The sequence below is a fragment of the Heterodontus francisci genome, chromosome 1 (genome assembly GCF_036365525.1).
Source record: "Heterodontus francisci isolate sHetFra1 chromosome 1, sHetFra1.hap1, whole genome shotgun sequence".
Classification (NCBI taxonomy): domain Eukaryota; kingdom Metazoa; phylum Chordata; class Chondrichthyes; order Heterodontiformes; family Heterodontidae; genus Heterodontus; species Heterodontus francisci.
The window spans coordinates 159,464,083-159,490,229 of record NC_090371.1 but is presented as its reverse complement, the minus strand read 5'-3'; the positions used below and the strand labels follow the sequence as shown (position 1 = coordinate 159,490,229).

The 26,147-nt window shown below is 44.1% G+C and overlaps 1 protein-coding gene across 1 annotated transcript in view; it reads left to right on the top strand.

Annotated features, from left to right (window-relative positions):
• Window positions 1-26,147, top strand: part of haspin (histone H3 associated protein kinase) — an 86,549-nt gene continuing 60,402 nt past the window's right edge. Inside the window, exons 1-4 of the mRNA XM_068029840.1 lie at window positions 1-101; window positions 5,855-6,220; window positions 13,419-13,643; window positions 17,645-17,771. Coding sequence (XP_067885941.1) covers window positions 1-101; window positions 5,855-6,220; window positions 13,419-13,643; window positions 17,645-17,771 — 819 coding nt within the window. The remainder of the gene's footprint in view (window positions 102-5,854; window positions 6,221-13,418; window positions 13,644-17,644; window positions 17,772-26,147) is intronic.

The following is a 26,147-nucleotide window of genomic DNA, read 5'->3' as shown; positions in this document are numbered from 1 at the left end:
ATGAACCCCAAGAGAGAAAAGTCTCCTACAGTGAACAAGGTTGAAAAAGAATATTGGGCACCAACGAAAAGCAAGATCTACCTACAATCAAGGACTCTACAGTGAGCTCGAAGACACGTAACAAAAACTCTTCAGATATTGCCTCAAACTTTTCCACTTTATTTCTTCTGCTCTTTTCTGTCTCTATTTGCATGTGTGTATCATGTATGCATGCATGAGATTGAGTCAGTTAAGATTATATTTGCTGGAGTTCAGAAGAGTGAGGGGGGATCTCATAGAAACCTATAAAATTCTAACAGGACTTGACAGGGTAGATGCAGGAAGTATGTTCCTGATGATGGGGGAGTCCAGGACCAGCGGTCATAGTCTAGGGATAGAGGGTAAACCATTCAGGACTGAGATGAGGAGAAATTTCTTCACCCAGAGAGTGGTGAGCCTGTGGCATTCACTACCACAGAAAGCAGTTAAGGCCAAAACATTGAATGTTTTCAAAAAGGAGTTAGATATAGCTGTTTGGTCTAAAGGGATCAAAGGGTATGGGGCAAAAGCGGGAACAGGCTACTGAGTTGCATGATCAGCCATGATCATAATGAATGGCGAAGCAGGCTCGAAGGGCCGAATGGCCTACTCCTCCTATTTTCTATGTTTCTATCCATGGGCGTCAACTGAATTAGAGTTTAAGTTTAATAAATTTCAATCTTTCTTCATTAAACCTATGAAATCCTATGCGTGTGCCAGTTTCTTTGCCTTATAATTGGAGAACGGTGAACAAGGATTCACCAAGGGGGAGTTTAAAACAAGGCGTGTATACAATTAAACACTGTTACAGTAAGACCAGCTGAAGGCTGAAAGGGACCCCTAGACCTCTTTCTCCCCTAATCATAACAGAAGTATCTATTCTAAATGGTGAGAGATTGCAGCGCTCTGAGATGCAGAGGGATTTGGGTGTCCTAGTGCATGAATCACAAAAGTTTAATATGCAGATACAGCAAGGAATTAGGAAAGCTAATAGAATGTTATCGTTTATTGCGAGGGTTATTCCCTCTCATTCTTCTAAACTCGGGTGAATATAGACCTAGTCGACCCAATCTCTCCTCATATCTCACTCCTGCCATCCCAGGAATCAGCCTAGTAAATCTCCTATGCACTCCCTCCAAGGCAAGAACATCCTTCCTCAGATAAGGAGACCAAAACTGCACACAATACTCCAGATGTGGTCTCACCAAGGCCCTGTATAACTGCAGTAAGACATCCTTGCTCCTGTACTCAAATCCACTTGCAATGAAGGCCAACATACCATTCGCCTTCCTAACTGCTTGCTGCAGTTGAATGTTTGCTTTCAGCGACTGGTGTACAAGGACACCCAGGTCTCGTTGCATCTCCCCCTTTCCCAATTTATTACCATTCAGATTATAATCTGCCTTTCTGTTTTTACAGCCAAAGTGGATAACCTCACAATTATCCATGTTATACTGCATCTGCCATGCATTTGCCCACTCACCCAAATTGTCCAAATCACATTGTAGCCTCTTTGCATCCTTCTCACAGCTCACATTTCCCCCCCAGCTTTATGTCATCTGCAAATTTGGTAATGTTATATTTAGTTCCCCCACTCGAGTCATTAATATATATGTTGAATAGCTGGGTACCCTGCGGTACCCCACTAGTCATTGCCTGCCACCTGGAAAAGACCCATTTATTCCTACGCTCTGTTTCCTGTCTGTCAACCAATTCTCAATCCATGCCAGTATATTACCCCCAATCCCATGTGCTTTAATTTTGCACACTAACCTGTTATGTGGGACCTTATCAAACACCAATGTTACAGAAGTGGCTGTAATCAGCCTTTGTGATTGAGGGCATATGGAGTTTAGCTTGGGTTTGAACAGGACAAAGATTCCAAACATTCTGGTTCATCCCAAGACAGTAGCAGTGCTGGGCAGGGGAATGGAATTAGCAACAATGATACAGAATCTTCCTGCAAGTCACCTCACTCTTTCAAAATATTAAACTCTCGGTTTTTGATCAAACGATATTCAATTCCTAAAAGAATTAGCTTTGAAAGTGGTCATGGATGATCTTCAGTGATCTAGGACCCCAGTCCACATATTCTATACCATTTTTGACAAAGAAGTGGTTAACCCAGGCTGGGAGCAGAACTGATTTCCATCAGGCTTCCACAATTTTGATCCCATTGTAAATTCTGATTCAGGGAAGACAGAGATTTCTTCCAGCAACTACCACCTTCACCCACCCCCATCAAACCCCTATCATTTATTTAGAAGCAGGATGAACCAGATCTTGGGCTTCCTCTAGAAATCCCATTCGCTTTGCCTACTGGAGAGCAAGCAAACCCATTTCAGACAAATGTTGTGATAACAAATATCACATTCAAATGACAAAACAGGTACAAGCATGTTTTGAAATGGATATATGACCCAGCCAAGTCTATATTTCCCTCCCGGGTCTGGGTGTTTGTAGCACAAACCCCCTAATATTCAAATTACCCCAACCCCATATTCGGAAGAGACATTTCCTTCCATTTCAGCTATCCAGCATTGCTGGTTTCAAAGACACAGCCGCAGCCTAATCCAGTCACTTGGTCCCACCTCCATAACTGACTCCCCAACCGCACAGGTAATGACGTAAAAACAAAAAATGCTGGAAATACTCAGCAGGTCTGGCAACATCTGCGGAGAGAGAAGCAGAGTTAACGTTTCAGGTCTGTGACCTTACATCAGAACTGGCAAAGGTTAGAAATGTAATAGGTTTTAAGCAAATAAAGCGGGGGTGGGGCAAAAAATAACAAAAGGGCAGGTGTTGATAGGACAGAGGGTCACAGAGAATAACTGACAAGAAGGTCATGGGGCAAAGGCAAATGGTGTGTTAATTGTGTGGTGAAAGACAAAGTGTTAATGCAGAGAGGGTGTTAAGTGACAGAATAATGAACAGCCCTGGCCAAAAGGACAAACATGAAAAAAAAAGTGGGCAGGCAGATGGTAAAAAAAAATAATGAGGAAATTAACTAAAATAAAAATAAAGGTGGGTCAGTCATGCTCTGAAATTACTGAACTCAATGTTCAGTCTGGCAGGCTGTAGTGTGCCTAATCAGTAAATGAGATGTTGTTCCTCGAGCTTGCATAGATGTTCGCTGGAACTGCAGCAAGCCCAGGACAGAAATGTGGGCATGAGAGCAGGGGGGTCTGTTGAAATGGCAAGCGACAGGAAGCTCGGGGTTATGTTTTCGGACTGAGCAAATGTGTTCTGCAAAGTGGTCACCCAATCTGCATTTGGTCTTCCCAATGTAGAGAAGACTGCATTGTGAGCAGCGAATACAGTACACCAAATTGAAAGTACAAGTAAATCGCTGCTTCAACTGAAAGGAGTGTTGGGGCCTTGGATAGTGAATACTCTGCAAAGGACTCAGTTTTATCCCCTTATGCCCCCACTCAATGAATTGCTCACTTTTTTGACCAAGAGACATCCCCTCGACCAGCAGACCCATTCACCCACCTCCAGCATTCTCCCTCCACATGGACTCCTCCCTCTGGCCTCTTACCTGCTCTTGATATTTTCATTGAAAACTGTCAGCGATACATTGGTCATCTCAATTTCTCTACTCTTCTCACTCACTCTAACCTGCCTCCCTCAGAACTTGCTGCAATCCGTTCTCTCAGGTCTAACCCCGACATGGTGATCAAACCTGCAGACAAGGCTGCTGCTGTTGTTGTCTGGTGTACCGACCTCTACCTTGCGGAGGCTCAGTGCCAACTCTCAGACACTTCTTCCTACCTCCCTCTGGACCATGACCCCACCACCAAACATCAAGCTACTGTCCATAGAACTGTCACTGACCTCATCCCCTCTGGAGATCTTCCCTCTACAGCTTCCAACCTCATAGTACCGCAACCCTGGACAGCCCGCTTCTACCTCCTTCCTAAAATCCACAAACAGGACTGTCCCGGCAGACCCATAGTTTTAGCCTGTTCCTGCCCCAGTGAACTTATTTCTTCCGATCTTGAATCGATCTTTTCTCCCCTGGTTCAGTCTCTTCCCATCTACATCCATGACTCTTCTGACGCCCTATGTCATTTTGACAATTTCCAGTTTCCTGGCCCTAACTGCCGCCTCTTCACTATGGATGTCCAATCTCTCTACACCTCCATTCCCCACCAGGACAGTTTGAGGGGTCTCCACTTCTTCATTGAACAGAGGCCCAACCAGTCCCCATCTACCACCACCCTCCGGCCCCTGCCTGAACTTGTTCTCACATTGAACAACTTCCCCTTCAACTCCACTCACTTCCTTCAAGTGAAAGGTGTTGCTAATGGGTACCCGCATGGATCCTAGTTATGCCCATCTTTGTGGGATATGTTGAACATTTCTTGTTCCGGTCCTACTTAGGCCCCCTCCCCCAACTCTTTTTCCAGTACATTGATGACTGTATCGGTGCTGTTTCCTGCTCCCACCCTGAACTGGAAAACGTTATCAACTTTGCTTCTAATTTCCACCCTTCTCTCACCTTTACATGGTCCATCTCCGATACTTCCCTCCCCTTCCTTGACTTCTGTCTCCAACTCCGGGGATAGGCTGTCTACTAATATTCATTATAAGTCCACCAACTCCCACAGCTACCTCGACTACACTTCTTCACACCCTGCCTCCTGTAAGGATTGTATTCCATTCTCCCAGTTTCTCCGTCTCTGCGCTCTGCTCTGATGATACAACCTTCCAAAACAGCGCTTCTGATACGTCTTCCTTTTTCCTAATTCCCCCCACTGTGGTTGACAGGGCCCTCAACTGTGTCTAGCCCATTTCCTGCACCGCTACCCTCATCCCTTCCCCTCCCTCCCAGAACTACGACAGGGTTACCCTTGTCCTCATGTTCCACCCCATCAGTCTCCACATCGAAAGGATCATGCTCTACCCTTTCTGCCACGTTCAGCATGATGCCAGTACCAAACGCATCTTCCCCTCCCTTCCCCTGTCAGCATTCCAAAGAGATTGTTCCCTCGCGACACCCTGATCCACTCCTTCATTACCCCGACACTTCGTCCCCTTCCCATGCAATCGCAGGAGGCGTAATACCTGCCCTTTTACCTTCTCTCTCCTCACTATCCAAGGTCCCAAAAACACTCCTTTCTGGTGACGCTGTGATGTACTTGTACTTCTTTCAAGTTAGTATACAGTATTCGCCGCTCACAATGTGGTCTCCTCAACATTGGGGAGACCAAACGCAGATTGAGTGACTGCTTTGCGGAACACCTCCGTTCAGTCCGAAAATATGACCCCGAGTTTCCTGTTGCTTGTCATTTCAACACCCCCCCACTCCCCACTCCCCACTCTCTTGTCCACATCCAGTGAACATCAACACAAGCTCGAGAAACAGCATCTCATTTATCGATTAGACACACTACAGCCTGCCGGACTGAACATTGAGTTCAATAATTTCAGAGCATGACTAGTTTTCTTTTTTCTTTTTCTTTTTAGCTTGTTTCATAATTCATTTGTTTACTATGTGCCTGAAACATTTGTGCTGTTCATCATCTGTCATTTAACACTCTCTCTGCACTAACGCTTTGTGTTTCAGCATGCTGTTAACACATCATTTGCCTTTGCTCCACGACCTTCTGGTCAGTTATTCTCTGTAACCCTGTCCAGTACCCTGACACGCACTTTACTTGCTTAAAACCTATTACATTTCTAACTTTTGCCGGTTCTGATGACGGGTGAGTGATCCTAAAACGTCTGCTGCCAGACCTGCTGAGTACTTCCAGCACTTCTTGATTTTATTTCAGATTTCGAGCATCTGCAGTATTTTGCTGATGCACTTCCGGATGTGACAACCAATCAGCGCACAGAGCCTGCGGCCGGCTATCCAATCAGGGGAGTGGAAATTCAAATCGCGAGGCGGTGATCTAATTGGCCGCTCGCGCTCTGGGCCGACTTTTACCGGCAGGGAAAGGCTCCGTGTTTTCCATGTGAAGCTGTGTCTGTGTCGCCTGCTCTCCAGTTCCTCGGACGGGATGATGAGAAAACAGTTGCGGGGCGGCCACCTGGCGATGTTACGAACTTACGGTAAATACAACCAGCGGACGGTGAAGGCCCACAAGTGGCTGAGCCCAGAGCTGGTTAACGAACACCTCTTCTCTTCGGACTCCACGAATAGTTCCCGGAGCACGGACAGCAGCGACCCTTCATTCATCATCAGCAGGAAAAGGTGCAGAAACTGTCATTTGCTTTGAATTGAGAACGATCGTAATCGTCATGGGTTCGTAACATGTCTTTTTATAGCAGGACTGTGAGTGCATATTATTCTTTAAAAAAAACATGTATTTCCTGCACACGGTAAGTCAGAAGACTCTGGTGTCCTCTTCCCTTTCTGATGTCTTTGTGTTTATGTTTATCTGCTGCTATTCCTCCTTTTTCTGCCTTGTTCTTTCCTTGAAGGTGCTTGAAACCTTATTTTGGATGCCGGGATATTTATTACTGAAGGGGGAAAACACAAAAAGCTTTTCATGAGTGATTTCCGTGGACAAGATCATATGACTCCAAGTGCTTGTCAAAGGAGCCGTGACTGCCTGATCAGTGATCAGATCAGTTGGAAATCGTATTAGACTGTCGCCTGCGAGGGTTACAGGAAAATATAGCAGATGAGAGTGGACCCCGATTTTAATTCAGCAGTTGAGTGGCTTTTGAATGAGTTGCTCATATTTTTAAGTCTGTAATTTGCAATGGTATCAATATTTTACAGTGGAGTATGCAAATACATAAGAATTTTAATTTGCCAGCAGGTTGTTTATGGCATTGTAGAAGGCACGTCAGAGAATAAATCCCCTACTCTGAAATTTTTCAGAGATAGAGATGCAGCACTGAAACAGGCCCTTCGGCCCACCGAGTCTGTGCCAACCAACAACCACCCATTTATACTAACCCTACAGTAATCCCATATTCCCTACCACCTACCTACACTCGGGGCAATTTTACAATGGCCAATTTACCTATCACCTGCAAGTCTTTGGCTGTGGGAGGAAACCGGAGCACCCGGTGAAAACCCACGCTGACACAGGGAGAACTTGCAAACTCCACACAGGCAGTACCCAGAATCGAACCCGGGTCCCTGGAGCTGTGAGGCTGCGGTGCTAACCACTGCACGGCCGCCCCAAATTTTGCCACAGAATCTTTTACATCTACCTGAGCAAGCAGGTGGGGCCTTGGTTTAACATCTCATCTGCAAGACGGTGCAGTGTTGTGTTGTCGACCTTGACTTTTGTGCTCAAGCCCTGGAGTGGGACTTGAACCCGGAATCTTGTAATTCAGACATGACAGTGCTACCAACTGAGCCACAGCTGATACACTTATTTATGATATCTTGGTGTTGCTGTTACTATCGTTTCTGTCCTTCTGTCTTCTGCTTCACATTCCTGCACCCTATGTTTTGTGCTTCTGCCCACATACGTGCAAAGCCGTGTCTGAGACCTGTTGTAAAGGACAAGGATAATTGGCTGCACTAATTTAATAGATATTCTGGCTGGAAATTTCTTGTGTAAATTTCTATCGAAGGAGGCTACTGAGCAGCACTCTGTAGCTAGCAAAGAAACTGCTTGTTTAATGCTGTGATGGTGTGTCACCATGTAAGTGAACATCCATTTTGAAGGTTTGATATATATTGCAAGGTTAGTCAGGGAGGACTGGCTTTAATTTTTTTGATTTTGTAAATGATGACAAATCACAGAAATGTTACAGCACAGAAGGAGGCTATTTGGCCCGTTGTGCTCTCCTAATGAGCATTTCACCTAGCGTCACTCTCCGCCTTCCCCCCCATAACCCTGCACATTCTTCCTTTTCATACAACTGTCTAATTCCCTTTTGAATGCTTCAGTTGAACGTGTCTTCACCACACACTCAGGCAGTACATTCCAGACCTTAACCACATGCTGCGTGAAAATGTTTTTTCTCATGTCCCTTTTGCTTCTTTTACCAATTACTTTGTGCTCTCTGGTTCTCGATCCATTCATGAGTGGGAACAGGTACCCTGTCCATGCTGTCCTCTATCAAATCTCCTCTCAGCCTTCTCTTCTCCAAGGAAAACAGTCCCAACTTCTCCAATCTATCTTCATAACTGAATTTCCTCATCCCTGGACTCATTCTTGTGAATCTTTTCTCCACCCTCTCTAATACCTTCACATCCTTCCTAAAGCGTGGTGCCCAGAACTGGACTCAGTGCTCCCGCTGAGGTTGGACTAGTGTCGTATACAAGTTCAACATAACCTCCTTGCTCTTGTACTTTATGTGCCCATATTAATAAAGCCCAGGATACTGTATGCTTTATTATCTGCTCTCTCAACCTGTTCTGCCACCTTCAATGACTTATGCATATATACGCCTAGGTCCCTCTGCTCCTGCACCCACTTTAGAATTGTCACTTCACATTTCTCTGCATTGAACTTCATCTGCCACCTGTCTGCCCATTCCCCCAGTCTTTTTTGAAGCTCTACGCAATCCTCACAATGCTCCCAAGTTTCGTATCGTCTGCAAACTTTGAAATTGTGCGCTGTACACCAAGGTCTAGATCATTAATATATATCAGGAAAAGCAAAGGTCCCAGTACTAACCCCTGGGGAACTCCACTACAAACTTTCCTCCAGCCCATAAAACATCCATTAACCACTACTCTTTGTTTCCTGCCACTCAGCCAGTTCCTTATCCACATTGCTACTGTCCCATTTACTCCGTGAGCTATAACTGTGCTCACAAGTCTGTTGTGTGGCACTGTGTGAAATACCTTTTGGAAGTCCATATACACCACATCAACTGCATTGCCCTCATTAACCCTCTCTATTACCAATTCAAAAAAGTCCAATATGTATTTCCCTAAAACATCTGTGTTGGCTTTCTTTAATTGACCTTCATTTGTCCATGTGACTATTAATTTTGTCCTGAATTATTCTTTCTAGAATTTTTCCCACCACTAAAGTTAAACTGACTGGGCTGTAGTTGCTGGGCTTATCTTTGCACCCTTTTTTGAACAAGGGTGTAAGATTTGCAATTCTCCAGTCCTCTGGTACCACTCCTGATCTAAGGAAGACTGAAAAATTATGGCCAGTGCCTCCATACTTTCCACTCTCACTTCTCTCCGTATCCTTGGATGCATCTCATTCGCTCCTGTTTGCTTTATCCACTTTAAATGCAGACAGCCTATCCAATACCGCCTCCTTATCAATTTAATACCATTATTCTTCTTTTTCTTCTTTGGCCACCTTGTCTCGGGAGACAATGGGTAAGCGCCTGGAGGTGGTCAGTGGTTTGTGGAGCAGCGCCTGGAGTGGCTATAAAGGCCAATTCTAGAGTGACAGGCTCTTCCACAGGTGCTGCAGATAAAATTGGTTGTCAGGGCTGTTTCACAGTTGGCTCTCCTCTTGCGCTTCTGTCTTTTTTCCTGCCAACTGCTAAATCTCTTCGACTCACCACACTTTAGCCCCGCCTTTATGACTGCCCGCCAGCTCTGGCGATCGCTGGCAACTGACTATAATACCATTATGGTGTCTGAATTACCTCCTCTTTCACCGTTGCCTGGGTTGCATCATCTTTCTTGGTAAAGGTAGATGCACAGTATTCATTTAACACCTCAGCTATGCCCTCTGCCTACATGCGCAAATCCCATTTTTGATCTTCAATCAGCCCCGCTCCTTTTTATTATGAATTCATGGGATGTGGGCGGCGCTGGCCAGGCCAGCATTTATTGCTCATCCCTAATTGCCCTTGAGAAGGCGATGGTAAGCTGCCTTCTTGAACCGCTGCAGTCCATGTGGGGTAGGTACACCCCCAATGCTGTTAGGAAGGGAGTTCCAGGATTTTGACTCAGCAACAGTGAAGGAATAGCAATATAGTTCCAAGTTGGGATGGTGTGTGGCTTGGAGGGGAACTTGCAGGTGGTGGCATTTTCATATATCTGCTGCCTTTGTCCTTCTAAGTGGTAGAAGTCGCGGGCTTGGGTGGTGCTTTTTAAGGAACATGGGTGAGTTACTGCAGTGCAACTTGTAGATGCTGCCACTGTGTCGTTGGAGGAAATGCGTGTTTACCACCCTTTTACTATTTATATGTCTATAGAAAACTATGGGATTCCCTCTTATGTTAACTGCCAGTCTCTCTTCATACTGTCTCTTTGCTGCTTTTATTTGCTATCTGGCATCTGTTGTAAGCACCCCTTTTCTTCTTTATCTTAATCTCTATCTATTTTGTCATCCAGGGTGCTCTGAATTGGTTTACCCTGCCTTTCCCCTTCAAGGGAACATACCTTGACTGCGCTCAAACTATCTCTTCTTTGAAGGTATCCCATTGTCTAGCTACCATTTTTCTTGCCAACATTTGATTCCAATTTATTCATCCCAGATCTGTTCATACCCCATTGAAGTTGGTTTTCCCCCAGTTAATTAATCTTACTCTGGATCGTTTTTTGCCCTTTTCCATAGTCAGCCTAAACCTTTATAATACAATGATCACTGTCCCCTAAATGTTCTCTTAGTGACATTTGATTCATTTGGCTAAACTCATTCACAAGAACCAGGTCTAGCAGTGTCACCTTTCTCGTTGGACTTGAAACATACTGCTGTAGTTTTCCTGAACACGCTCTAGGAACACTTGCTGCTCGCTACCTTTTACGCTATTACTTTCTCTGTCTGTGTTTGGATAATTAAAATTTCTCATTATAACTACCCTGTAAAGTTTGTAGATTACCGTTTTGGACTAAGTACCTGTTCCAGGTGAAGCAGCGATTTACTTGTACTTCTTTCAATGTAGTATACTGTATTCGCTGCTCACAGTGTGGTCTCCTCTACATTGGGAGACCAAGCACAGACTGGGTGACCGCTTTGCGGAACATCTCTGCTCAGTCCGCAAGCAGGACCCTGAGCTTCCGGTTGCTTGCCATTTCAACACTCCCCCCCCCCCCCCCCCCCCCTGCTCTCATGCTCACATCTCTGTCCTGGGATTGCTGCAGTGTTCCAGTGAACATCAACGCAAGCTCGAGGAACAGCATCTCATCTACCGATTAGGCACACTACAGCCTGCCGGACTGAACATTGAGTTCAATAATTTCAGAGCATGACAGCCCCCCATTTTACTTTCATTTTTAGTTATTTTTTCTTTTTTTTACATTCTTTTTTACATTTTTAAAAAATCTTTTTTTGCATTTATTTCATTTCATCTTAGTTTGTTCAGTTTACTTACCCACTGTTTTTTTTCAGGTTTGCACTTGCTGCTGTTCAATATTCAGTGCATTAATACCTAATCTGTACTAATGCTTTGTCTTTCAACACACCATTAACATATTGTTTGCCTTTGTTCCATGACCTTTTGGTCAGCTATGTGGCCTTGTCTAATCTACACATTCTCCTTTGTTATCTCTTGCCCCACCCCCACCTCACTTGCTTATAACCTGTGACTTTTCTAATATTTGTCAGTTCCGAAGAAGGGTCACTGACCCGAAACGTTAACTCTGCTTCTCTTTTCACAGATGCTGCCAGACCTGCTGAGTGGTTCCAGCATTTCTTGTTTTTATTTCAGATTTCCAGCATCCGCAGTATTTTGCTTTTGTAATAAATTAGCTGTTGGTTTATAGTCTGAATCTGATGGTGAAAGAACTTATTTATTTACTGCTGTTTGTATCCTCAGGACAACACAAGACACTTCACATTTCAGTATAGTTACTTATTATGTTGGCAAACTAATTTGCATACAGTAAGGTGCTTCAATTATAATTTGGAACTTCTTTTGTCCATTTTAAAGGGGATCTGGCGTGGCGAGTGTTGTACGGAGTAGCTCTTTCTCGTGTTTTAAGTTGCCACGCTGCCTGTAATTTTGAGGCCGAGATGATTCTATGTTTCATTGTTTGTACAGAGTGTGAGGTTGTAGCCCCTCTTCTGTTATTTGAAGGGGCTGCTCCTCTATTTTTGGCGGCACTTCAGTCCCGAGTTCCTGCTCTTTAGCCATCTGGTGAATTGCAATTGAAAATTACAAGAGAGACACAGCTTTTGATTCCTTCTACACAGGAAATCTTTCAAAGCCTCACATATGCTGAAGGTTATGTTTCAGTAGTCGATGTTTGCAGAGGGCAAGGAATGCTCTCTGCATGATTTCAGGTTTATCTTTGGGAATATCTCTCCTTTTTTCCCTAGATTAGTGGAGAGTGAGCAGGTTGGAAGTCTTCCTAGTGGGTCTGCACCTCGGCCAGTCCAAGTTGGCCATTAATGGGTCCAGGCACAGCATGCTTGATGGGAGTCTTTTCTCTGGATACCTACCTCTCTTTTATGGTTATTATATCTGCTCCCGCGTTTCCTTGGAGAGGGGGCATGCGGTGACTGCTTGTATGCTTGAAGCTTTCTGTGGACAATGGAGGAACTGGAGTGCATGGTGGATACAGGGACCAATATGATAATTTGAAAAGTTTTCTTGCGTAAATTTTATTATAATTTGGAACTACTTCTTTTGCCCATTTTAAAGGGGAGGGGACATATGATTTGTGTTTGCAATTGATGATTTAATCATCCTTATTGATTAAAGGACTTTTCTACTTTATTGATTAAACAGCAGTGAGTTTTTGTACATTCTATTCACTTAATGAAGATATTCAGGCCTTGTTGAAGATGAGGAAAATAACACTCTGGGAGATGGTACATCCAGTAAGCCGGAGTACAGCAGTAAGGGATCTCTGATCCATCCCTAGCCTATTGCTATTGTTTATCTAGGTATTGAGCAGGGCAGGTAAAGACAGTCCAAGTTATAGGGAACATGATATCATCCTTTTAAACAGTGGTTAGTGATGCTGAACTTGAGTAGAATATTTAGCGTAAAACCAGGAATTGTAAGACACACACCAACATCATATTGCTTCTGTGACTGATGGACACTGCAAGACATGCACCATTTAATTGACAGTGATAATATGATTTAGTTTTAATTTAAGCTCCTTTTAGTTTTGATTGGACCTCCCATTCAGGATGTTATAGTATTGTGAAAGTGGGTAGTGTACTATATTGTTAACAAACATAAGTAGAAACATAGAAAATTTATGGCATAGCAGGAGGCCATTCAACCAGCTTGGAGAGCTGTTTTTCTGAGTGCCATCTTTTGTTTTAAGCATGTTTTGTTTGGCATGCAGTGAAAGATTGTGTAAGATACTGAAGTTGCATTGTGAACATTTTGATCAGATGGTGTAATATTTCTTTGTGTGGAGTTATTTTTGTGGATTCAGAGCCTGGGCAAAGCAATTTTATGGACCTGAAAGTGCTGATACTTCACTATTAAGTCAACATTGATTTAAAAAAAAAATCTGCATGTTATGGAAAGCTGTCTTGAAATGTTGACTTTTTCTTTACAACGTACTTTTTGAAATCTTACATAATTCTGAATTTTTTCAGGCAACAGAAAGTATTGTTAAATGCTTCAAACACTAAGACGACAGCAAGGAAAAAAGTTGGAAAACAGACAAATAGCGAAAGTTGCAAGAGAAAAAATTCGTATCCACTCAGAAGCCGAAAGGTTTTACGTGATCAAAACCATAGCTCTATTTCCACAGAAGATGAAAGTCGGATAGGTGACATGTTTGCAGAAGACAAAGAAAATTATTTTGCTGCTGTTACTAGGTACATAATATAAATTTGTTTTGAAGTACATTCTATATATTGAACAGTTTCTGATAAAAGATCTGTTTAGCACATCCATGCCAGCTCTTAAACTGTTTCTTCAAATATTTGCTCGTGTAAGAAAATTAATTACTATTGGATCATAAAATGAGTATGACAGCACGTAAATGTGAGGGGAGGTAGCCAGCTTTGGTGCATCATTTGTCATCGTGTGCCCACCAAGAGTACCTTTTGGAAAATTGAGCATCTTGACCTGTGACTTTTCCATCTATTTATACGAATGGGTAAAAGTTATGATCCACAATTTCCTGATACATGCCAGCATCTTTTGTGATTTTTAATATTAATGCAGGTGGGGAAGGATGGCTTTCACATAAAATTAGCAAAAATCCCTGGCAAGCTTTTAGTTTTATAAAATCTGTTGTGGTCTGCTATCAGGAAGAGGCCTATAGAATTGAAACTTGATTTATTTGTTTTTAGTGACCAAAAATTATTGATGAGATACATAATAACTACTGGTGCAGCATTAGAATGAGCTGTTCAGGAGGTTACTTGAAACTAAATCCTTTAATACTAGGCTCCAAACAAATCTTTCAATCCAGCACAAGTGCTATATCCAGGCTCATTTAGCAGATTAGAACCAATACAAAATATTTAAAATCTAATCATATCAATGCAGATTAATATGAGTCTTAATTCTGTCTTTCAGGTTATTTCAATAAAAGTCAAATCAGTGACAGAACAATGTTGTTCAGCTCAATATCTACAGCCATAGCCAAATATAAAGGCCAAATATAGGACATAATCTTTTATTGTACAGCTGGGTGTTTTTCACAGTCCAAAGTGGACATAACCTGAAAATGTGATAAATTATGCACAGAATATTTCTCTCTATTCTGGCACTAGTGAGGGACTAATATGCATGAATCTCCATTCAGAGTGGAGTGGGGGGAAGCATTGTAAAGGGATGGGTAAAAAGAACTGGGAGCGCAGAAAGAATGGAATATTTCTGCTTCAATTATTTCAGCAAAACTTCTTAATTCTATCTTTGACACTTTGAGAAGGAATTTATGACAGCGTTGCTGTTTTCCAAACCTAGGCTGAACAGCTATTGCACATAGTCCAAGAATTCAAACAAAATATAACAAAATGCACATTAATTGTATCTCAAAAATAAAACAAAATGTTTTTTGCTGTTTAAGTGGGAAGGAGGTAAGAACGGATATTGTGATTGCAAATGATTCCTTAAATGATTTAAGGTGATTGGCAAAAGAATCAAAGGGAACATGGGGAGGAGCTTTTTTACACAACGTGTGGTTCGGATTTGGAATCCACTGCCTGGATACAGATTTAATAATAGTCTGCAAAAGGACATCTTTGGCTGAATTTTACTAGTCCTCTGGTGTCGGGGATTGTGACTGGGGGCGGGGGGCCCGGAAAATTCATCCGGGAGAGGCCCGCTGCGACACCAAGAAAACCCTGCTGCATTTTACTACCGATGGCGAGGCCTCGGTGGCAGAGCCTTCATTTCAAAATGTTAATGAAGGTTAATGTATGCACCCCATCTACAAACATTCACTCCCTCCACCACCGATACACAGTGGCAGCAGTGTGTACCATCTACAAGATGCACTGCAGCAATGAACCAAGGCTCCTTAGACAGCATCTTCCATACCCGCGACCTCTACCAACTAGAAGGACAAGGGCAGCAAATACATGGGAACACCACCACCTGCAAGTTCCCCTCCAAGTCACACACCATCCTGACTTGGAATTATATCGCCGTTCCTTTGTCGCTGGGTCAAAATCCTGGAACTCCCTTCCTAACAGCACTGTGGGTGTACCTACCCCAAATGGACTGCAGCGGTTCAAGAAGGCAGCTCACCACCACCTTCTCAAGGGCAATTCGGGTTGGGCAATAAATGCTGGCCTGGCCAGCGTCGCACGCATCCCATGAATGAATAAAAAAAACCTTTCCTGGTCTCAACGGCCATCCCATGTTGACATTCTGGCCACCGGCTGGAACTCCTGCACCTTCGGATGTCGCGCGGACATCTGAGGTGTGACACTGGTGCGGAGGGGAAGCAGTGAAATTCTCGGGGTGGGGGGGGATGCGGTGGGGAGTGGTGAAAACTGATTCAGTTGTCTGAGGGGTGGTGGGAAGGGGTTGAAGGGCAAAGAGTGCAAAGTTAGGGGTTGAAATGTCGGGACCAGCAAAATGGTTTTTCGGGGTGAGGGGGAAATACATAAAGGCTGTGTTTGCTGACAATGCAACCTGTAGGTGGCGCAGTACTAGCACATGCACAAATGCAGCCTTTTGCACTGAAACATCACTGTCTGCGATGTTCATGCAGCTGCCAGGATTAAAGATGGCGCTGCTCAATTTATCAGAGAAAACAAGACAGAACTCTGGTATGATACTACCATTGAAATTTGGAATGTCAAGCAACTATCTATGGTCGGTAAAGTCAGCATTTACACTGAAGTTTATGGAGGTAATAACTGTGAATTTCTGCCCCCGGCCCCCTCCCCATTCCACAATCTCCCATTCTCCCAATCCAAACATTCACACTCGCTGCAGCCTCGCCATTTACCCCTCTCCCTCAGCTGCTTGCTCTAGATCTCGCCTCTGCTTCCCCTCCCCTCGGCCGATTTGTTCCCTACTCACTTTTTCTTCCCCCCCCCCCCCCCCCCCCCCCAACATCACGCCACAAGCCGCTCGCTTCCCGCTGTCTTCCCTCCCCCTCCAGATGCTAGCTCCAGACCGTGCCACTTCCCACTTCACGGCCACTTGCTCCCATGTTCAATTGTTCCCCACTGCGTCGTCCGAAGAAGCAAGGCGTTCCGCGAGGGGTGACAAGGTGACGTAGGAACAAGTGGCCGAGAGGAGGGAAAGCAGCACGGCTTAGAATTAGAGGCTGGAGTTGTCGGGAAGTGTGGAGCCAGCTGTTGGAGAGTGGCTGGGGAGGGCGAAGTGGGGAGCAAGCGGCTGGAGACTGACTGGGGCAGGGGGAAGGTGGGGAGTAAGTGGCTGGGACGGGGGTAAGGTGGGGAGTGAGCAGCCGGAGGGTGGAGGAAGCGGTTGGTAAGGGGGAGGGAGAGAAAGCGTCGAGGCCTGGAGTGAGTGGCCAGAGGGGTGGAAGAGAGTACCTGATGACATTTTTCCACGCATGCACCAATTAGTTCTGGCAAGACGTAGGCTGTGTTCGTTGGAGTATTCTGATGATGTCGGCTGCTGTGTTGTCAGGAGTCACTTTGATAAATATATTGTTTCATCATTGCAGGGGTGGAAGAGGTGCTTTGATATGTAATTAACTGATTTTATTGAAATAAAAGGTGATTGTGGCTCTGAAAATGCAAATAATCTGTCAGAGCTTGAAGCCCTTTAAAAATGGCATTGGTGCCTGCGCAGCTGAGCCAGACACCATTGCGGGGACGGAGCTGCCGCCCCCTCTACATTATCGGGGGCGGCCGCTCCGCCCCCTCTATGAAATCAAGCCACCTCACGAAATATCACAGCCGCTCAGCAGCGGATCCACGCGTGCAGACCGCCGAGATCAGTGTGCTGCCGTGATTTGCAGTGCGCTCATAAAATTCAGCCACTTATGTTCTTAAGTTCTTATAAATGCTTGAAGTAGGAAAGAAATTGCAGTATATGGGGAAAGATTGGGGTATTGTGATTAACCGGATTGCTCTTTGAAAGAGCCAGTGCAGACTGGATGGGCCAAATGGCCTCCTGCGCTGTACTATTCTATGATTCTATAAGTGGTTTCACCTACAGATAGCCAAGGCTTCAGAATGTTTTTTTTGAACAAATTAGATTTTAAGAACTATTTGTTTTTTTAAAGGTACAAGTGAGTCTTCTAATAGTGTATTTGCAGCTGGTTGTTAATATTTTGGTAACTGTGTTGTTAAAACTTTCTTCCTTCTTTCCTCCCTTCCTCTCTTTTTTGGAGGGGCGGGGGGAGTGGGAATAAAAACAAATGGAAATGAACCACCAGGAGCAGAGCAGAACAAATTCCAAAACAATCTCCACAACTAAAATATGTCACTTATCGACGGAAACTGCGGAGTTGTAAAATTGTGTCGAATCACGGTGTAAGTAGCCAGCTTCAAATGAAAAAAAAGGTAAGGACATATTTTTAAACTTCCTCTGAGACCTGATTAATTTTTTTAACAAATAACAAAATCTGAATTACTGTATTGAAGACTGCATCTGAGTTGCAGCAAAAGAATGTTAATTATGGAACAAAAACATTTGCTGTTGTAGTTTACCAACAAATCAGCTATGTTACAACCACAAACATGCAGAGCAGTGAAAATCTGTAACTCAACATCGGCAAGACAATAATGTTAAGTTTGTCTCCATCTTCTCCCATCACCCCCACCCCATTGCCTTGTAGTAATTCTAAGCTATACACAGCAGAAAACAGCTTTGATTCTTGGTTTCTGTTGAGTTAGCTGATCATAAATGTGGTATCAGATAGCAGGCTATATTTGGCTTAAGTGTTCCTGAACAAGGGAGGAGAAAAATTCTGCACCTAACTTCGATCCAGTGACTCCTGCTGGCATGTGTTGATATAAGGAAGTCAGCTGAGAACAGATTAATTTTGAATGGGATGCCCAAGAATTAAATCACACTGGAGGACCAGAACAATAGTTTATTGTATTTTTTTAAATGAGCTATAACACATTGATACAACTTCGAGAAATTGCACCCAGCCCCCCTCCCCCAAAGAGGACAGAAAAAGCCAGGACATGTCTCCAACCCAGAGGCCGGTCATTCTTCTGCAGGCCTGAACTGACCATGGCTCAGCGTAGCAGGCTCAGGGCTTTCACAGCAACACTTTACTTTTCCTGATGTATATTCATGATCTAGAGGACAGGTGGCAGATGAAGTTCAATGCGGCGAAATGTGAAGTGATTCATTTTGGTAGGAAGATCATGGAGAGGCAATATAAGTGAAAAGGTACAATACTAAACGGGGTGCAGGAGCAGAGGGACCTGGGTGTATATGTGCATAAAGGTGGCATTAATGGAATATAAATTGGAATATGCAATTGGTCCACATGAACTACCGTTAAGGTATGTTTTAGTCATTTATGTGTATTATGCCTTTTATTCACTTTATTATGCTACATGTAAATCAACAAACACTCAAAAATAAAGACTACAGGTTCCCAATGACTGAATAAGATGTACCATATGAAGTTCAAAGAGTTGTACAGACGAAGAATGCATCAGGTTCAAACCTGGTTCCATGCTGAGTTAATTGATTTTGGTATCCATCTCAGCAGGCAGCTGTTGGAGGCATACAGTTGGCCTCAATGTCCTTTGACTAGAGGGCAGAAATTAAAAGTAAGCAGGGCTCTGCCTCCTGAATACTATTTAGCAATCACTGCAGGAAAGCAGGTGGGACAAAATACAAGTTCTACACAAAACTACATCCTTCAATTTTCTCTCCTCCCCTTCTAAAAGTGCTGCCTCTTACTGAAGTACTGTTTCACAAGCATCAACAAACAGTGCTCCAGTATCGCAGGACAGGTTGAGAGAGCAGTTAATAAAGCATACAGCATCCTGGGCTTTATTAATAGGGCACAGAGTACAAGAGCAAGGAGGTTATGCTGAACTTGTATAAGAAACATAAAAACATAGAAAATAGGAGCAGGAGTAGGCCATTCGGCCCTTCGAGCCTGCTCTGCCATTCATTATGATCATGGCTGATGATCCAACTCAGTAACCTGTTCCCATAGACACTTGTTTGGCCTCACCTCGAGTATTGCATCCAGTTCTGGGTGCCACGCTTCGGGCAAGATGTGAGGGCATTGGAGAGAGTACAGAAAAGATTCACGAGAATGGTTCCAGGGATGAGGAGGAACTTCAGTTATCAAGATAGATTGGAGGAGTTAGGATTGTTTTCCTTAGAGAAGAGAAAGCTGAAAGGAAATTTGATGGAGGATTTCGAAATCACAAGGGGTCTGGGCAGAGTAGATAGAGAGAAACTGTTCCCACTGGTGAAAGGATCGTGAACGACTGGGCATAGATTTAAAGTAATTGGTATGAGAAGCAAATGCAACATGAGGGATAACTTTTTCATGCAGTGAGTGGAATGCACTGGCTGAGAGTCTGGTGGAGGCAGGTTTAATTGAGGCATCCAAAAGGCAATCAGACTGTTATATGAAAAGGAAGAATGTGCAGGGTTACGGGGAGCAGGCAGGGGAGTGGCACTAGGTGAAATGCTCATTTGGAGAGCTGGTGCAGACATGATGGGCCGAATGGCCTCCTTCTGTGCTGTAACAATTCTGTGACTCTATATCTTAATAGTCTAGAGACAGTCTCTGTATTGGCTTGCATATGAAGAATGGCCATTAGAAGGCGATACTGGAGCACTGTTTGTTGATGCTTGTGAAACAGTACTTCAGTAAGACGCAGCACTTTTAGAAGGGGAGGAGAGAAAATTGAAGGATGTAGTTTTGTGTAGAACTTTCATTTTGTCCCACCTGCTTTCCTGCAGTGATTACTAGATAGTATTCAGGAGGCAGAGCCCTGCTTACTTTTAATTTCTGCCCTCTAGTCAAAGGACATTGAGGCCAATTGTATGCCTCCAACAGCTGCCTGCTGAGATGGATACCTTCTTCTTTTTGGCCTCCTTGTCTCGGGAGACAATGGGTAAGCGCCTGGAGGTGGTCAGTGGTTTGTGGAGCAGCGCCTGGAGTGGCTATAAAGGCCAATACCAGAGTAACAGACTCTTCCACAGGTGCTGCAGATAAAATTGGTTGTCAAGGCTATTTCGCAGTTGGCTCTCCCCTTGCGCTTCTGTCTTTTTTCCTGCCAACTGCTAAGTCTCTTCAACTCGCCACACTTTAGCCCCGCCTTTATGGCTGCCCGCCAGCTCTGGCAATCTCTGGCAGCTGACTCCCACGACTTGTGATCAATGTCACAGGACTTCATGTCGCGTTTGCAGACGTCTTTAAAGTGGAGACATGGACGGCCGGTGGGTCTGATACCAGTGGCGAGCTCGCTGTACAATGTGTCCTTGGGGATCTTGCCATCTTCCATGTGGCTCACGTGGCCAAGCCATCTCAAGCGCCGCTGACTCAGTAGGGTGTATAAGTTGGGGATGTTGGCCGCCTCAAGGACTTCTGTGTTGGAGATATGGTCCTGCCACCTGATGCCAAGGATTCTCCGGAGGCAGCGAAGATGCAATGAATTGAACGTCGCTCTTGGCTGACATACGTTGTCCAGGCCTCGCTGCCATAGAGCAAGGTACTGAGGACACAGGCTTGATACACGTGGACTTTTGTCTTCCGTGTCAGTGCGCCATTTTCCCACACTCTCTTGGCCAGTCTGGACATAGCAGTGGAAGCCTTTCCCATGTGCTTGTTGATTTCTGCATCGAGAGACAGGTTACTGGTGATAGTTGAGCCTAGGTAGGTGAACTCTTGAACCACTTCCAGAGCGTGGTCGCCGATATTGATGGAGCATTTCTGACGTCCTGTCCCATGATGTTCGTTTTCTTGAGGCTGATGGTTAGGCCAAATTTGTTGCAGGCAGCTGCAAACCTGTCGATGAGACTCTGCAGACACGCTTCAGTGTGAGATGTTAATGCAGCATTGTCAGCAAAGAGAAGTTCCCTGATGAGGACTTTCCGTACTTTGGTCTTGGCTCTTAGATGGGCAAGGTTGAACAGCCTGCCACCAGATCTTGCGTGGAGGAAAATTCCTTCTTCTGAAGACTTGAACGCAGGTGAGAGCAGCAGGGAGAAGAAAATCCCAAACAGTGTAGATGCGAGAACACAGCCCTGTTTCATGCCACTCAGGATAGGAAAGGGGTCTGATGAGGCGCCGCTATGCTGAGTTGTGCCTTTCATATTGTCATGGAATGAGGTGATGATACTTAGTAGCTTTGGTGGACATCCAATCTTTTCTAGTAGTCTGAAGAGACCACGTCTGCTGACGCGGTCAAAGGCTTTGGTGAGATCAATGAAAGCAACGTAGAGGGGCATCTGTTCGTGGCATTTCTCCTGTAGCTGACGAAGGGTGAACAGCATGTCAAAGGTCGATCTCTCTGCTCGAAAGCCACACTGTGCCTCAGGTTAGACACGCTCGGCCAGCTTCTGCAGCCTGTTTAAAGCGACTCGAGCAAAGACTTTCCCCACTATGCTGAGCAGGGAGATTCCACGGTAGTTGTTGCTGCCCGCTGACATGGATACCAAAATCAATTAACTCAGCATGGAACCAGGTTTGAACCTGATGCATTCTTTGTCTGTACAACTCTTTGAACTTCATATGGTACATCTTATTCAGTCATTGGGAACCTGTAGTCTTTATTTTTGAGTGTTTCTGTTGATTTACATGTAGCATAATAAAGTGAATAAAAGGCATAATACACATAAGTGACTAAAACATACCTTCACGGTAGTTCATGTGGACCAATTGCATATTCCAATTTATATTCCATTTACTCATAGGCTGTGTGCGCATTTGTGTTCTACATTTAATTATGCTTTTTTCAGAATATATTTGTGAAAGTGGTGGCTCTGTCAAAGGGTCACATACCTATAATGGTAGCCCTACCTTTAACTCTCACCAATGCTGCCCAAGGAGAGCAAGGCAGTACTCTGTTGATTTTTTTTTACTGGGGTGGAGAGGATATGAAAGTTTAAAATGATACTATGAAGTTATTTTTTGCACATTGCTGATCTGGCTTGGGGTTTAACTCATTCCCCATTTGCATTGTTCTGGTTGGCAATGGATGTTGGGTGTGTTAATCTGAACAAAATGGCTGCAGGCATCTCCGGTTGGTTAGGGCTATGTGCATGTAATGTTGTGGGTAGGACAGAACTGATCCTCTACCTGCGTGATAAATTGGCTTAAGGACCGAAAACAGCACGTCATGGTAACTGGACTGATTTTCAGACTGGAGGATGGTATACAGTGGTGTTACCCAAGGGTCAGTGCTGGGACTACTGCTTTTTTTTTACTATATATAAATGACTTGGATCTTGTAATATAGAGTAGAAATTAAAAATTTGCTGATACCAAACTTGGAGTGGCAAACAGTGAGGATGATATAAATTGCTTACAACAGGACATGGGCTAGCAGAATGGGCGGACAAGTGGCAGATGGAATTTAATACAGACAAGTGTGAGGTGATGCATTTTGGTGGAAAGGATAGGATGAAGTCCAATATGGACTTAATAGCGCAGTTCTAAAGAGTGTGCAGGAATAGAGGGACCTGGGGGTGCATGTACATCGATCTTTGAAGGTGGCGGGGCAGATTAAGAGAATTTGTATCAGAGCATATGGGATCTTGGGCTTCATAAATAGAGGAATCCAGTACATAAGCAGGTAAGTTATGCTGAACCTTAAAGCTCTGGTTAGGCCCCAACAAAAGTAGTGTATCCAGTTCTGGTCACACTTTAGGAAGGATGTGAGGGTCCTTGAGAGGGTGCAGAGGAGATTTACCAGAATGGTTCCAGGGGTGGGTGATTTTAGTTACAAAGTTAGGTTTTAAAAGCTGGGGCTGTTCTCCCTGGAGCAAAGGAGATTGAGGGGAGATTTGATTGGGGTATATAAGATTATGATGGGCTTAGATAAGTTAGACAAGAAAAACCTGTTCCCATTAACTAATGGTACAAGGACTAGGGGGCACAGATTGAAGGTTTTGAGCAAGAGATGCAGCGGGAATGAGAGGAGTGGTGGTCATGACCTGGAACCCGCTGCCCACGAGGGTGATGGAAGTGGAGACGATCAATGACTTCAAAAGGAAATTGAATGGTTACTTGACGGAAATAAACCTGTAGGGCTATGGGGATTGAGCAGGGACTGACTGAATTGCTCCGCAGAGAGCCGGCATGGACTCGGTGGGCCAAATGGCCTCCTTCTCTGCTGTAAATGACTGACTATATGACTCTACTCAATCCTGGCTATTAAGAGCAAGAGAGAAATTGCTTTTAGGCAGTTGGTGAGATGAGTCATAATTGTTTACATATGTTGCAAGGCCCTTTTCCTTCCACTCCCCCAGCCCTCCTTTAAATTTGTGAGATCTTTTATTTTAGATTTAAGACCCCAATGTCCTTGTAACTGACTCATCACTGTTTCTACACCAGTTATGTTTCAAGGTTAAAGTTAGCTTGCGGCTCTTTACTTTCTTCTGGTCCTGTAACATATTTTAAAAGAAACTAAGCTGGAGTTCAAACTGCAGTGACTGAGACCCACCAACAGACAAGGAAAGGAAGAAGGGAGGAAAAATAACAAGACCAGAATAAGATGGAGAAAAATTAGAATACAAATAAAACAATTAGTTCCCCTGTTGCCATCCCATCTTGCAAAGACCTGAGAAAGCTGGTATCTGCTGGAAAAAGATGTGAATATTTGGATTTTCAGAAGGCTTTTGATAAGGTTCCACACACGAGATTAGTAAACAAAATTAGAGCACATGGAATTGGGGGTAATGTGTTAGTTTGGATTGAGAATTTAACAGACGGAAAGCAGAGCGTAGGAATAAATGCCCATTCTCAGGATGGCAGGCTGTTACTAGTGGGGTAGCGCAAGGATCAGTACTGGGCCACAGCTGTTCACAATAGAGAGATACAGCCCACCGAGTCTGTGCCGACCAACAACCACCCATCCATATAACTGATTTGGATGTGGGGGCGAATTGTAATATTTCCAAATTTACTCATGACACAAAACAAAGGTAAGTTGTGAGGAAGATGCAAAGAGGCTTCAAGCAGACCTGGACAGGTTAAGTGGGCAAGAACATGGCAGATGGAATATAACTGAATAAGTGTGAAGTGATCCACTTTGTTAGGAAAAACAGAGCTATAAAATATTTCTTAAGTGGTGAGAGGTTGGGAAGTGTTGGTGTCCGAAGGGACCTGGGTGTCCTTGTCCATGAGTCGCTAAAGCTAGCATGCAGGTGTAACAATCAATAAGGAAGGCAAATGGTATGTTGACCTTCATCGCATGGGGATTTGAGTACAGAAGTAAAGATGTCTTGCTACACTTGTATAGAGCCTTTGTGAGACTGTACCTGCAGTATTGTGTACAGTTTTGGTCGTCTCATATAAGGAAATACTTGCCATAGAGGGAGTCCACCGAAGGTTTACCAGACTAATCCCTGGGATGGCGGGATTGTCTTATGAGGAGTGATTGAGGAAACTGGGCCTGTATTCTTTAGCGTTTTGAAGAATGAGAAGTGATCTCATTGATTCTTACAGGGCGCGACAGGGTGGATGTTGATAGGATGTTTCTCCTGGCTAGTGAGTCTAGATCCAGGGACATAATCTCAGAATGAGGAGTAGGCCATTTAAGACTGAAAAGAGGAGGAATTTCTTTACTCAGAGGCTGTTGAATTCTTTACCCCAGAGGGCTGTGGAAGCTCAATCATTGAGCATGTTCAAGACAGAAATTGATCAAGGGATATGGAGATAGCTTGGGAAAGTGGCGTTAAAGTTGATGATCAGCCATGATCTAATTGAATCTGGCTGGCTCGACGGGCTGAACGCCCTACTCTTGTACCTATATTCCTAAAGAAATTTGATATATAGAGCTGAGAAGGTTAAGAGGTGACTTGGTGGAGTGCAGGGGTGTTAGTTTATTGGAAGATAAAGTCTTTACACCAATTAAGTGCAGGGGATGAAGCAGAATATGCATATATAGTATGACTTTGAGGATGTTGGGTTTCAAGTAGTACCCCTAGATATATATTTTCCAATTATCTGGTATATATGATGCAAAGGATGTGATTTTACAAATAAATATCATTTTGTGAAGTGACTGTTTGCAGACAACATTTAATTTGATGGAATGCACAAATCTCTTATCTATTCAATTCTTGCAGCAAATATTTAAATTAAGTACATCCTCATATTTTTCTGACTGAAATGAGGATTGTTGAGGTAATTTGATCATTGTAACAGGAGTAGGCCATTCAGCCCCTCAAGCCTGCTCTGCCAGTCAACAAGAATGTAAGGATGTAAATGAGTTGGAGGGAGTACGAGAAAGTTTACTAGACTAATACCTGGAATGGGTGGGCTGTCTTGCAAGGAAAGACTGGACAGGCAAGGCTTGTATTTGCTGGAATTTAGAAGAGTAAGAGGTGACTTGATTGAAACATATAAGATACTGAGGGATCTTGGCAGGGTGGATGTGGAAAGGATGTTTCCCCTTGTGAAAGAATCTAGAACTAGGATTTAAGACAGAGATGAGGAGAATTTTTTTTCTCCGAGGGTCGTGAGTCTTTGGAATTCTCTTCCTCAAAAGGCAGTGGAATCAGAATCTGAATATTTTTAAGGCGGAGGTAGGTAGATGCTTGATAAGCAAGGGGGTGGAAGGTTATCGGGGGTAGGTGGAAATGTGGAGTAATCAGTTCAGCCACGAACTTATTGAATGGCGGAGGAGGCTTGAAGGGCCGAGTGGCCTACTCCTCCTAATTTGTATGTTCGGATGTAGATCATGGCTTATCTGCCTCAGCTCCATTTATCTGCCTTCACTCCC